General features: G+C 42.6%; 1 protein-coding gene across 1 annotated transcript; it reads left to right on the top strand.

The window, feature by feature from the left end:
* The first annotated feature begins 9498 nt into the window (after positions 1 to 9498).
* HNRNPA0 (heterogeneous nuclear ribonucleoprotein A0) lies at positions 9499 to 12488 on the top strand. The gene has a single exon (XM_053566640.1). The coding sequence runs from the start codon at positions 10023 to 10025 to the stop codon at positions 10938 to 10940; it is 918 nt and encodes a 305-aa protein (XP_053422615.1). The 5' UTR covers positions 9499 to 10022; the 3' UTR covers positions 10941 to 12488.
* Positions 12489 to 12729: the final 241 nt, after the last annotated feature.

The following is a 12729-nucleotide window of genomic DNA, read 5'->3' as shown; positions in this document are numbered from 1 at the left end:
TATTGAAAACTTTTGTCTTGGCTTGGTCATTTTCTCCAGAGGAATCCCCCAGTCTCTGGTAGGCTTTAAGCCTGCTTGCTACCCTGTTTCCCTGAAAATAAGACAGTGTCTTATTTTAAGGTGTGCTCCCAAAGATGCGCTAGGTCTTATTTTCAGGGGACATCTTATCTTTCCTGTAAGTAGGTCTTATTTTCGAGGAAACAGGGTAGTATTCTGTCAGTCAAATGGATAATGGTGCCAGAGAATTCTGCTTACTTTCCATATTTGGTTAGCAGTATGACAACCCAATCTTTAGCTTCACCTGGGGAACACTGAGCCTGGGATCTCTGTAATTCAGTCCTTCTAGGGAGCTGGCTTCTAGTCTGCCAGGATAAGTAAGAGGCTGTGGAATGTTTATGGCTGGAGTAATGTAGGAATTGGTGGGATCTAAGTGCTTCAGCTGCAGACTTTGGGGCACTCTTCTTGTTTTCAATATCACTTGTTCTCCTACTTGCAGAGCTAGCTGATGCTCCCCATTTCTGAATTCTTTTAGGGTTTTACAGAGCAAACTAATCAGCATTTGGACTTCAGCTTTCTCTGGTCTGTTGTCATTTTGCACTTGCTATTTACCAGATTCCAAAAGTGTGTTCCCATTCTCTCTCCCCACTCTCTGTCCTTAAGAATTGTATTAATTTGCTTAGGCTACCATAATAAATACCACAGGCCGGGAAACTTCAATAGAAATTTCTCACAGTTCTTGAGGCTAGAAGTCTAAGATTGTGGTTCCATCAGTGTTAGTTTTGGGTGAGATCTCTCTTCCTGGTTGTAGATGTTCTCAAGGTGCCATCACGTGGTTTTTCCTGCCTGTGTGGAGAGAACAAGACCTCTATTCTCTCCTCTTATAAGGACACATGAGTTCTATTTCAATAGAGTCTACCTATGACCTAATTTAATTTTAATTGTCACTGTAAAAGTTCTATCTTCAAATTCAGTCATGCTGGTGGTTAGAACTTCAACATACAACTTTGGAAGATGGAAACAACTCAGTTCATAATAAGAGTTTATGCCTTTTAAGATATTTTATTGTCGTTTTAATGGAGTTCTAGGAAAAGCTGTAGAAAATGCACATATTTTAGTAGTATTTTAATTTGTACACATACTTATGTGAAATCCTTCCAGTTGTAGTTCCTGAATTATTTTGAGATTAAAAAAATAAAATCTTAAGGCTTCTACTGCTAGATTTATTCTTTTGAGGGTAGGGCTCACCTTCTCCCTCCTCCTTCTGTCCTAGTTTTGAAACTCTGTCTTTTGATTCTCTTTTTTAGTTCCTTCACTAGAGGAAAATTCCTTTATAAAGATTCAAATTTAGGTTAAACAATAAGTGTTTTTTTTTTTTTTTTTTTTTGCAGTTTTGGCTGGGGTCAGGTTTGAACCTGCCACCTCCGGTATATGAGGCTGGCGCCCTACTCCTTGAGCCACAGGCACTGCCCAACAATAAATGTTTTCTTTGTACAAGTGGCCATTTTGCAACTAGTATCCTCAATGCTTGGGTGAAGTTAACCAGGCATATTAATGATGTAAAAATGACAGTATCGTCCTTGAATTATTGAAGAATTTTTTTGAGACAGAGTCTCACTGTCTCACCCTCGGTAGAGTGCTGTGGTATCACAGCTCACAGCAACTTCAAACTCTTGGGTGTAAGTGATTCTCTTGCCTCAGCCTCCCAAGTAGCTGGGACTACAGGTGCCCACCACAATGCCAGGCTATTTTTTTGTTGTTGTCATTATTGTTTAGCTGGCCTGGGCTGGGCTCAAACCTGCCAGCCTTGTAGCTGGTGCCATAACCACTGTGCTACAGGTGCAGAGCCTATTTTTAAGAATTTTTAATTTTGAAGTTGAGAAGCAAAGAGATTCAGAATGATATGACCACGAATCTATTACCCTTCCAGTTCATTGGATTTCTTCTGCTTAACATGTTGAATACAAACCTTTTCTGTGTGATGGAAGGCAGGGTAGCAAACATACGGGCAACTTAATGTCTTAAACCTCAGTTTTTTTGACTGAAAGATTGGCATAAAAATATACCTCTGAAGATTAAGATAATGTATGATACTTAGAACAAGACGTTGCATAACAGAATTTCAATGGGCATTTGCAAGACAAAAGTAGAGATCTTGGAATTCTCTCATAGATACTATTATTTAGGATTAGAGGTTTAAATAAGATAAACATTTATTACTCTCTGACCTAAACGCCCAATGGTAGGCAATCTGGCTGTCATAGTAGCTCTTTCGTGTTCTGAGATCCGGTCTTGGTCTTGTGTTTAGTTTCAGTTTCATCTATAACGTGTAATTGTTGGCTTCTAGATCCAAGATAATTGTTGGAACACTAGCTGTCCCACCCATATTCTAAACAGCAAGGTAGAGGTAGTAGCAAATAAGAAGGCAAAGAGCATGTGCTAGTTGTCTTTTGTTTCTTAGAAGCTGCCCACCCAGTACTTTTGCTTACATTTCCATGACTATAACATAGTCACATGACCACACCTAGCTGCAAAAAAGGCTGGGAAAGGTTGTCTTTGTACTTGGCAGTGAAGTGCCCAGCTAAAAATCATAGATTCTATTAAAAGGTAGAAGGAGTATAAGACCATTCTCCACTTACCTTTTCTTTGAGACAGAGTCTTTCTCTGTTTCCCTGGGTAGAGTGCTATGGCGTCATCATAGCTCACAGCAATCTCAAATTCTTGGGCTCAAGTGATCTTCTTGCTTTAGCCTCCCAAGTAGCTGGGAGCCTGCCACTATGCCTGGCTAGTTTTTTTCTATTTTTAGAGACAGGTTCTCATTCTTGCTCAGGCTATCCCGTTTCCCTGAAAATAAGACATCCTCCGAAAATAAGACCTACTTATAGGACGTCCTATAAGTAGGACGATAAGATGTCCCCTGAAAATAATACCTAGCGCATCTTTGGGAGCACACCTTAAAATAAGACACTGTCTCATTTTTGGGGAAACAGGGTAGTATCTAATACCTGAGCTCAAGCAGTCCACCTGCCTTGGCCTCCCAGAGTGCTAGGATTATAGGTGTGAGCCACTGTGCCCAGTCTCCCCTTTCTTATAAAATCTTTCCGACAACAACTATTTAACAAAAAACTATTAATATCTGACCTAGCTCCTCTTCTCCTGCTCCCCCATTTAGGTGAATGAAAGTATAACCTACCTTATCACAAAATATGAAGCTTTATCCACAAAAATCAGTTGATTACCATATCAAGTAAATTTCTACTCCCGAATCTCTCTCAAATAATTAATTCATGCTTCCCACCTGATACTTACTTCCTTTGGCTTACTCTAGGCCTAGAGGTGAGTATTATGTACTGCACACAAACCTAAATGGGCTCTTTCTCAAGTAATACCCCAATCTAATCACTCCTGCTTGTTGCCAACAGGGCAACTTTCTAAATGCAATCTCGATTATCCTTCTCCTTTGTTATTTATCCTTCTCCTTCTTTAATGGCATTATGTTACTTATTGAATTAAGGCCAGAAGTCTTACCAAGACTTTTATAATTCTTCTTGATCCAGTCCCTACTTAACTTTCCAGCCTCATTTTCTCTTATTCCCACGTCAGGGAGACAGAATAATAGTCTCCCAAAGATGTGCACATCTTAATCCCTGGGACATGTGAATATGTTATGTTATATGACCTGGGGGAGTTAAGATTGCAAATGTAATTAAGGTTGCTAATCTTAAAATAAAGGGATTATGCTGGTGTCTTAGTTTGGGCTGTTATAACAAAATAGCATAGACCAGGCAGGTTATAAAATACAAAAATTTATTTCTCACACTTCTGAAGGCTGGAAATCTAAGATCAGAATGCCAGCATGGCTGGGTTCTGGTGTGAGCTATCTTCTAGGTTGCAGTCTGCTGATTTATCATTCATTGTATAAATATATATATATATATATATATATTTTTTAATAGAGCTCTCCCATTTTATTAGTATCAGAATTACTTGGAAAGCTTGTTAGAAAGGTAAATCCCCAGAACCTCCCACCTCCAAAGTCCTGAGCAGCTGGAGGTACAGTCACTTTGAGGGGGCAGAGGTGGAGACCTGATAGGTTCTACCTGAGACAAAAAGATGAGGGAAAAGAAAAAAAGAGCAAAAAAAAAAAAAAAAATTAAAAATTAAGAAAAATCTGGATAGAAGAGCAGAAGCACGGACAAAAAACTAAAAAGAACAAATATGGCTCACAGAGCTGGGTGAAACAGCAGTGGCCAGGCATATGATCTTAGTGAGAAAGCACCACATTAACACGAAGTTTCACAAACCCTGCCTCTCCCTGGAGTCTCTGCTTCCAGATCACCAAGTTAGCCAAACAAAATTCTCAGAAAGTTCCAGAATTTTAGGCAATGGGCCAACATATAAGAAAGAATGGCTGCAAGGGAGGCCAGGTCATTGCATCCTCATATAATGCAAGGAGAACTAGCTAGCTCTCTGGGCTCTTCTTGTAAAGCTCCTAGTCCCATTCATGAGGGCTCCAACTTTGTGACCTATGTACTTCACAAAAACCCCACCTCTAAATACCACTACATTGGGATTAGGGTTTCAACTTAATGAACTTGGTAGAGGGGATACATACTGGTAAACATTAAATTAATTGCTTGGGAGACAGAAGAATCAGTGTCAGAGTTATCCATTGTGAGAAAGACTCAATTGGCTTATTGGTGGCTTTGAAGACGGAAGGAACCATGAGCCAAGGAATAGAGGTAGTCTCTAGATGCTGGAAAAGGAAAGGAATTAGATTCCTTTCTAGAGTTTCCAGAAAGGAACACAGCCCTGCCAACACCTTAGTTAGTATAGTGAGACCCTTCTGACCTCTGACCTACAGAACTGTAAGGTAATACATTTGTGTTTTTTAAATCACTAAATTTGTGGTACTCTGTTATAGTATCAATAAGAAACTAATACACCATTACATCCTTGACAATTTATTTGTATGACTCTAAACACAGCAGCAGGCACATATACTGTTTCCTGAACTTGAAATGTCATTATCGTCTTATAGGCCTAACTATTATTCTCTCTTCTGAAGTCAGCTTCTATTAGAAAAATTTACTGAACTCTGGGTTTTTACCTATTTCTGTCTTAACACACTACATTTGCAACTTCTAACTTCATGCTATTTGTCATGTGAATTATACACTTATATGACCAATATAATACACAGTGTAATAGTCTTTCTCCTAAGACTGTTGAGCAGCTAGAGACTTCTATTTATTCAGAGCAGTGAGCCAATGAATGAATTCAATAATAAAATAACTAGTTTGACTTTATACATCATCATGATGGTATAAGATTCATATCCAAACACAAATCTTTAATTTTTCCTCCACAATATCAGTTTAAGTGCTTCATAATACAGTAGTCTTAGCTGGAATACGCTTAATTATGTCCCTATTCAATTAGCTTGCTATTTTGGGATGATTAGGTCACTTCCAACTTTTTTCTAGTATAAACAACATTGAAATGAACATCCTTGTAGTAAAATTCTTGCAGAGGTCCTGAATTATTTCCTTGTGATAAATTCCTAGAAGTGTAATTGCTGGTTCAAAAGAATGGGACAAATTTTGAAGGTTTTGATATGAGTTGTCAGAGTCCAATAGAGAGACGGTTACTTCACCATAAGTAGCAAAGAGTGCTCTTTTGGAAGGTTCACCTTGAATAAATAAAAATGGTACCTATATTACTTTCCTAGTGATATCATAACAAAATATTACAGAAAGGGTGGCTTAGACAACAGAAATTTATTTTCTCACAGTTCTGGAGGTGAGAGGTCCAAGATCAAATGCTGACAGAGTTGGCCTCTTCTAAGGCCTCTTCCTCTTGGCTTGTAGATAACCACCCTCTTGATGCCTCTTCACATGGTCATCTTTCTGTGTACTTGTGCCCCGGTGTCTCTTTCTCATCTTCTAAGGACATTAGTCATAATGAATTATGGCCCCATCCTAATGGCCTCATTTCAATTAATAACCTCTTTAAAGACCTTATTTTCAGCTCTGGTTACATTTGGAGATGTTGGAGGTTTCAGGCTTCAATACATGAATTTGGCAGGGTGGGGTGCTATAGCTTAGTCCATAACAGACCCCTAACTGCAAAAACAAACTGTTGGATGTAATGAAAATGTGATTTTAAAAAAAAGTCAGGAGCTGATGCTTTCTGGAAATGTAGCTGGCTATAGTTTTCCTTTTCTTCCTCAGTTTGTTCTTTCTCTTTCTAGGTAAAATTTAGGCACAGTAAAATACACTTTTTTTAGTGTAGAGTTCCGTGAGTTTTGTAACCATCACATTCAATTAGGTTTTTGTAATCAAGCTTGCAGGAGGGATGGAAACCAAAGGTGGTCTAAATTTCAGTTACGTTTTTAAATTTTTTTGTTTAGGAAGGCTGAGAAACCTGAAAGCAAGTTAAAGCCAAGAAACAAACTAAATAAACTCAGAGAATTATCTAAAAGGTAAAATTAGGAAAAAAATTCTTTTTCCCCTTAATGAGCTGAGAGGTAGGAAATCAGCTGCATCATTTGAGTGTTTATATAAAACACTCCTTATAGACTATCCCTACCTTTACTAATCTAATTTCCGGAAAGACTCTAACATCCCAATCATATTGCATTAGGATTACGTTGGCCTTCTTAATGTCTCTTAAATATGTTTGTGTTATATATCATTCTTAACCCCTTCTATAGGTAAGGTTTATAGCAGACATTTGCCTGTGTGAAGTATTCCTTGTCAATGGGAAGTAAACTTCTAATGGATCCCCATTTAGGTGGTATGGAATATTACTTCAAAATAATTAGGAGAAAAGTGTTTTTTAAGTGTTTACAATTTAGGTAGAAAAATAAGTTATAGTCTTTTCTCTTTTCCTTCAAGATTTCCTATTTTACAGTTTACATTTATTTAGATATATCTACAATATATTACTATGATCTCTAATTTAAGCCATAGCCTTGTGCATCCCACACTAGAATGTAAGCTTCATGAGGGCAGGGATTTTTGTCCATTGTGTACTGCCATATTCTGGGCATCTAGCATAGGCTTCATAGAGGTGGATATATGAAATACCTACTATGTGCCAGGCACTGTGATGGAATTTTAAATGCAGAATCTCATGTAATTTTTTACAACAGGAAGGTGTTTTCAAATTCTCATTCGAAGCTGGGTGTGGTGGCTCACACGTGTAATCCTAGCAACCCTGGGAGGTTGAGGTGGGTAGATTACTTGAACTCAGGAGTTTGAGACCAGCTTGAGCAAGAATGAGACCCTGTGTCTGCTAAAAATAGAAAAACTAGTCATTGTGATAGGTGCCTATAGTCCCAGCTACTTGGGAGGGCTGAGACAAGAAGCTTTTTTTATGCTCAAGAGCTAGAGGTTGCTGTGAGCTATAACACCACAGCATTCTACCCAGGGCAACAGAGAAAAGACTCTGTCTCAAGAAAACCAACCAACGCCTCTCCCCCCCGCCCCAACCAAAACCAGAAATATTTTAAGCTAATAAAACTGGTTAATTTTTTAAAAATAAGAGTAAGTAAATTGTGCCAGTGTCACACAACTGGATGGTTGCATGGTAAATGGTAGACCAGACTCTCATTTGCTCTCAAACCAACTGCATGCTGCCTGGCTTCTCAACCTGTTGGAATGGCTACCCAGTAAGTTGCTACCCTTTATGAGAGATAAAAGCTCTCCATTTTCTTTTCTTTTTCTTTCTTTCTTTCTTTTTTTTTGCAGTCTTTGGCCGGGGCTGGGTTTGAACCCGCCGCCTCCGGCATATGGGGGCGGTGCCCTACTCCTTTGAGCCACAGGTGCCACCCTAAAAAGCTTTTTCCGAAGTTACCAAAGTTTCCTTGGTAACTAATTCTTCTTCTTTTTTTTTTTTTGAGACAGAGTCTCACTTTGGCACCCTTGGTAGAGTCACATGGCGTCATAGCTCAAGCAACCTCAAACTCTTGGGCTAGAGCTATCCTCTTGCCTCAGCCTCCCAAGTAGCTGGGACTACAGGTGCCGGCCACAACACCCGGCAATTTTTAGAGACGGGGGTCTTTCTCTGGCTTAGGCTGGTCTCCAACCTGTGAGCTCAGGCAATCTACCCGCCTTTACCTCCTAAAGTGCTAGGATTACTGGTGTGAGCCACCAAGCCCGGCTGAACAAATTCTTTTTGTTAACAAATCTTAAGCCCATTTATATGCCTGTTATAATATTCAGACTACTTAACCTAAGATTTAAAATAGTCCAAAGTATCAAAGACCCTCAATATATCTTACTGCTTTCTATCCCAGACCTCCTGCTCCACCCAGACTGGACCACTCTCTGCCCCTTAAAGCTTGTTTCTTATGGATTTTGCTCTGATACCCTCTCTTGAGAAATCTTATCTAGTCTTTGACTCTACCTCTTTCCCATATCTTTCCCGAATATTCCGGGATGCAGCGAGGAATTCCTCTTAATTTCTTCAGTATTTACCACATCGTTTTGGAAGCTTTTGGACACGTAATGCCGCATATTAACTACGTTCCACCCATACGTCTTGACACACAAAGGTTCAATAAATGAAGGCCATTATAACTTTCTATTCCCACTTGAGGGAGGGTACTTAAGACAGTTATCGGGGTACATGATCTTTATATATGTTCATCTATTTAACTCCCTTTGCTATAAAACACTTTTAAAATGCTAACGTTTTTGTTGAAAGGAATGGACACAGATTACGTTCATTATACATATACCACATTCGCTGAGGTAAAATGAAAATGTCTTCTGGAGTGTGCAAAGGGGAACCGAGGGGGTGTCGCGGGAGGGCTCCAAGGATGGAGCGCAATGGTGGCGGGGACCTCAAGCCTCTGATCTTGAAAAGTCTGAAGCTTTTTTTGGCTCTCTATTGTCTTCATACCGCCTCGGACTTGCTTTTGCGCAGGGCCACGTGTCAAAGTTTTAGTTTAATCTCACATCGAGTCTACTTTAAACAGTTAATAACCGCCTTCCAGGACCAGGCCTCTGGCCTCCATTTTTGCGCGGACGGGAGGAGGGGCGGGGAGACGCCAGGTGTAGCTGGCTAGCTGAGAGGCGGCGGGTAGGTCCAGGCCCACAACCCCAACAGTCAATTTTTCAAAAAAACCCGCGCGTGACACCCCAGGCCGCATCCGTTGGGAACGGCTACCAGCGCACACCTCCCCCAGTCAAGGCCTGGGCGGGAGGAGGCGTAAGGGTAGCAGGCAGAGTCCGCACACTGGGGGCGCCAGGACAGGCGCGCAGCAAGGAGCGCGCCCGTCCGGCGGCTGCTGAAAACGGAAGTGGGTGTGAAGGGATCGTGGTGATTGGCTGAACTGACATGTCTCTCAAGGGGCTGGCGCGAACGCCACTGCGGAGTTGGCTGAGGGGATGGGAGAGAAGGGGAGGGGGAGAACCACTGAGAACAGCCGCGATGCTTGGAAGACTTGAGCCGCGGAGGTGCGCGGAGGGCAGGGAGGTCCCTTGTCAGGGCACAGTGGGGATCCTGGGAGTGAAAGTGGGGCGCTAGAAGCGGGGGCGAGAACAGCACAAGATGAGGGCTCGAGTAGACCGCGGAGGGCGGGGAGTCCGTGATCGAGAGCAGCAATGTGGCGCAGTAGGCGGGACTAAGGAGGCCGAGGCGGGGATTGGCGGGCAGTCCTGAACTGCCGTACGTCGGTGGTGACGCACGCTTCGGGGAGGGTGCGCGCGCGTTCAGCGGCCTCTTTGTGTGGTGCCCAGAAAGGGGAGCGGAGGTGGCGGCGGCTGTACTGGTAGCGGCGGCCTTGGCTGTCTTTAAGTCTCCTCGGCTCGCCTCTAGCCAGCACCTTTCCCCTTCCCTCCCCTTCCTTTTTTCCTTCCTTCCCTCCCCTTCCCTTTTTCCCTTCCCCGTCGGTGACCGGCGGTGGCGGCTCCAGCAACGGCTGGGCCCAAGCTGTGAAGAGGCCTTAGATAACCATAACGGCGACGGCGAAACCTCGGAGCTCGCAGGGCGGGGGCAAGGCCCGTCCTGTGGAGATGGAGAATTCCCAGTTGTGTAAGCTATTCATCGGAGGCCTCAATGTGCAGACGAGTGAGTCGGGCCTGCGCGGCCACTTTGAGGCCTTTGGGACTCTGACGGACTGCGTGGTGGTGGTGAACCCCCAGACCAAGCGCTCCCGTTGCTTCGGCTTCGTGACCTACTCCAATGTGGAGGAAGCCGATGCCGCCATGGCCGCCTCGCCCCATGCGGTGGACGGCAACACGGTGGAGCTGAAGCGGGCGGTGTCCCGGGAGGATTCGGCACGGCCCGGTGCCCACGCCAAGGTTAAGAAGCTCTTTGTCGGGGGCCTTAAGGGAGACGTGGCCGAGGGCGACCTGATCGAGCACTTCTCGCAGTTTGGCACAGTGGAGAAGGCGGAGATTATTGCCGACAAGCAGTCGGGCAAGAAGCGTGGTTTCGGCTTTGTGTATTTTCAGAATCACGACGCGGCAGACAAGGCCGCAGTGGTCAAGTTCCATCCAATCCAGGGCCATCGTGTGGAGGTGAAAAAGGCCGTTCCCAAGGAAGACATCCACTCCGGTGGGGGTGGAGGCGGCTCCCGGTCCTCCCGGGGCGGCCGAGGCGGCCGGGGTCGAGGCGGCGGTCGAGACCAGAACGGCCTGTCTAAGGGCGGCGGCGGCGGTTACAACAGCTACGGTGGTTACGGCGGCGGCGGCGGTGGCGGCGGCTACAATGCCTACGGAGGCGGCGGAGGCGGTTCGTCCTACGGTGGAAGCGACTACGGTAACGGCTTCGGCGGCTTCGGTAGCTACAGCCAGCACCAGTCCTCCTATGGGCCCATGAAGAGTGGTGGCGGCGGCGGTGGAGGCGGCAGCTGGGGCGGTCGCAGTAACAGTGGACCTTACAGAGGCGGCTATGGCGGTGGGGGCGGCTATGGAGGCAGCTCCTTCTAAAAAATTAAAATGCCTGGAAGTGGCTATAGGGGTAGCTCTTTTCAACAACCCAAGTGGGGTCAACTCCTAAGTCCCTTCCCCCCAACCGCCTTTCCTATTTTGCCCTTGGGGGAGCCGCTTCTAAGGCTACTTACCCTTGGGGTTGTTCCCCTATTTGCCTGTCACCTCTCTTGTCTCCCTTTGAAGTTGGACTCGGCCCCACATACACATTTTTATGTTACAGTCATTGATGGACTCTATTTTTTTATTATTACTTGGACCTTGGTCGTTTTTATACTAGCAAAATGTCTTGTTTTAATTTGTGTTTTTTGGGGGAGGGAGTGAAACTTGCTGATTCTGTAGCAAAACCTGGGCGGGGGAGGGAGCTGGGGGGGTAGTTTACTTTGTTGTAAGGACTTGATACCTGGCTACAGCGTTTTCTATGAAATCTACTTGGATCCCATGCCTGAAATTTGGAAGCATATGTACAAAAATCATTTTTACGTTTTATTTTTAATAAATCATTGTGTTTGACCGTATATGTCTAACATTTTTTTTTCTAGGATCCATTCTGAACCGTTTTAAGGGATATTAGTTTAAGATTTTTCGTGTTAATTCTTACTTTTTGATGTGTACTTTTAAGAGGTCTCATGGGTTTTACTTCCCCCTGCTGTCCTAGTGACATGTTGAATTTTATTCCTTACGGGCAAAACTTTGGAAGTGGTGGATGTGGCTTTTAAAAATCTTTGAAGTTTTTGTGCATCCATCTCTTGTACTAAGCGGTTTGCTTATCTTGACATGGTTGGTCACTTCTTTCTATGACAATTCAAAGTATGTACTGTGTAGTTCTAAAATAGTTTGTGTTAAGCATGTGTTTTTCTTCATAGAAACTGTTTAAAATTTTTCATTGCCCTAGTTTCATCCCTCTTGGTTTGTAATGAATGGTTACAAATAATGGGATTATTATATTTTACCCTCAAACTAAATGCATTTTTGTATTTTCAGAGCAGGTTTGAACGTTTTTTTCCCCCTGTATCTGAACTGTTGTCCTCATGGAAATCCTTCACCCAACCTTTGTAGCACCATCTACTGGCAGAATGGCAATATAGCTGCAAAACAAATTGTTGAAAAACTTATTTAGGACAATTGCATCAGATTTAGAAGTTTTGCTATCAAAAATCTGCAGACTTGGAAGTTAACACATCTACTTGTAACTGAGATGGGCTTCACAGAAATGTAGTTATCAGTCCATATCACAGTCGCCCTTTCTACTGAGATTTGAAATTGTAAACTGCTATGCATAGCTTGGGCAATAGCCCCAAATTGCTATGACAACTAAAGAGCCAGCTATGTTTACTGGTATTTTAGGTGCAAGTTGTAAAGCAAAATATCTGTGTATTCTGCTTGGTTAACAAATGTATATTTGTAGCCCTTTCATGCAATAGAATTCAAGTTGTTGTTTATAAAAAAAAAAAAACAAAACTGATAATAGGAAAAAATTGCCTTCCTGGATAGAAATATAGAATAGCAACGTTTATGGATATCACAAATAAAGAATTCAATTCTTTACATGATCGAGTGAGAGTATGTATGAACCTGGTGGGTGGGTTCAGAGTATTAATCTAGTTTATTTAACTTGATTTAATGTTAAGATAAAGTATTTGACTTAACTCTCGATGTTCAAAGCCCAAAGCTATACTAAGGAGCTTTCTGAATAAGATTATTAGATTTTAAAGTAAAAATATTTTTATATTTACACAGCTTTTAGTTTTTGTCACTATATATTTCCTAAGGTATAATTCTTGACAGA

Source organism: Nycticebus coucang, chromosome 17 (genome assembly GCF_027406575.1).
Source record: "Nycticebus coucang isolate mNycCou1 chromosome 17, mNycCou1.pri, whole genome shotgun sequence".
Classification (NCBI taxonomy): Eukaryota; Metazoa; Chordata; class Mammalia; order Primates; family Lorisidae; genus Nycticebus; species Nycticebus coucang.
The sequence above is the reverse complement of the archived record's forward strand: the minus strand, read 5'-3'. Positions and strand labels throughout refer to the sequence as shown.